This window comes from Echinops telfairi, unplaced genomic scaffold, assembly GCF_000313985.2.
Source record: "Echinops telfairi isolate 266 unplaced genomic scaffold, ASM31398v2 ScPeMD7_7412;HRSCAF=8450, whole genome shotgun sequence".
NCBI classification, from domain to species: Eukaryota; Metazoa; Chordata; class Mammalia; order Afrosoricida; family Tenrecidae; genus Echinops; species Echinops telfairi.
In genome coordinates, this window is record NW_022111312.1 from 2,812,385 (window position 1) to 2,813,881 (window position 1,497).

General features: G+C 51.2%; 1 protein-coding gene across 1 annotated transcript in view; it reads right to left on the reverse strand.

The window, feature by feature from the left end:
- Positions 1-1,497, reverse strand: part of HECTD4 (HECT domain E3 ubiquitin protein ligase 4) — a 112,988-nt gene that overhangs the window by 55,253 nt on the left and 56,238 nt on the right. Inside the window, exon 32 of the mRNA XM_045296692.1 lies at positions 112-258. Within this exon, the coding sequence (XP_045152627.1) occupies positions 112-258 (147 nt within the window). The remainder of the gene's footprint in view (positions 1-111; positions 259-1,497) is intronic.

The window sequence follows — 1,497 nt, forward strand, 5'->3', positions numbered from 1 at the left end:
GGCATTGGATAAAGGTCAAAGCCTTTTTTCCCCCTCAATTAAAAAATGTAAACTTAAATCAACTTTACCAGGTTATGACGCACATCCAACAAAAGGCATTGCCTGGCTTACCTGGTATAAGGTATGGTGCATAAGAGCCCGATGCTGTTTGCACACGCGATAGGGTAGCGAGCACACAGAGACACGACGGATGTCATGGTCTCTCCAAAGGCTTCCTGGACCTGTTCAACCATGCCGCCGCAGGTGAGTTCTTCGATTCTACAGAACAGAAAACCAAAACGCGGGCTTCCTGAGCCACGTCAAGAACAGCGGGGGCAACCAAGAGGACCACAGAGTTCTTTTCAGAACCCTAGGAGTGTCTAGATGCGTCCAGGACTGGGGAATCCGGGAGATCGCCCAGCAGAGGATTTCTCCACTGTTGGGCAGGATTTCTAGGTGAGCCTCAGAGACAATACAGCCCACACTCGAGCAGAGCCGAGGGACTCCAGATTAGGCAGTGAAAGCCATTTCTTTCCGCAGGGCTTTCCAGGCTCCAGTAAGGCCCGAGTCCCTGGCCAGCAACTCCAAGACCTGAAGAGCGGCACCAACGTGACCCTGGCGACCCTTTACCTGAGACCAACCACTAGGCTAAGTCAAGCACTGCTCCGGGGCTCGGGTTCACACAGGCACACCTTTGCCCACATACAACGTGCTGGGGCCTGTGATCAGTGGCTGGCTGCAGACACGTGCTCCGTCATACACCTGTCCTAGTCAATCAAAAGAGCGGCTTCTGAGGGGAATCTGTTGGGCCAGTTAAATTCATCCAGGCACAAAGGTTAGCTCAAAGGCTATGGCAGCTGCTTTTGGGGGGGTCCCAAAGAGGTCATCTTGATAGAGTTTCTCAGGACAACCACAGGGCCTCACTGGCAAGAAGGCTTTAAAAACAAACAAGCCGTGAAAACTTGGCTGGTGAGAAAAAGGGCAGGGAAGTTGCGCGGAGGGCTCTTGCTCAGTGACAACAGTGCACCTGCGCATTCGAGGGCAGCAAGGGCTTTTCTAGGAGGACGTCATCGAGAGACCTCACCCCATCCACCCTACAGCTCTGACCTTGCCCCTTCAGGCTTCTCTCTTCCTGTTCCCCAAACTCAAAAATCACCATTTCAAAGAAACACGATCTGAGTCCCTGGAGGATGCTGTTTGGGTAAGATATCAATCCAAGCAAGCAGAACTCCCGGGGAAAGGGCTGGAGAGATGGAAACACCACCCTCAGAAGGACAGAGCCCTCAAATGGGCAGGGGCACACTGAGAAACAACAGTGTCATATCATATGTCTGTGTATCTGTTTCATAAGGGCATCTGTGCAGAGTTTATAGCAATACTTTTTGACTTAGCCCCATGTGCTATTGCACGCAGCGGGGACTATAGCCAATGTAATTTTTACTACTGAGAAAAGCCAAGGCCCAAATAGATTAGCTAAGGGTCTTTTGCAAATTCACATGCCTATTGTTAGCAGAGTGT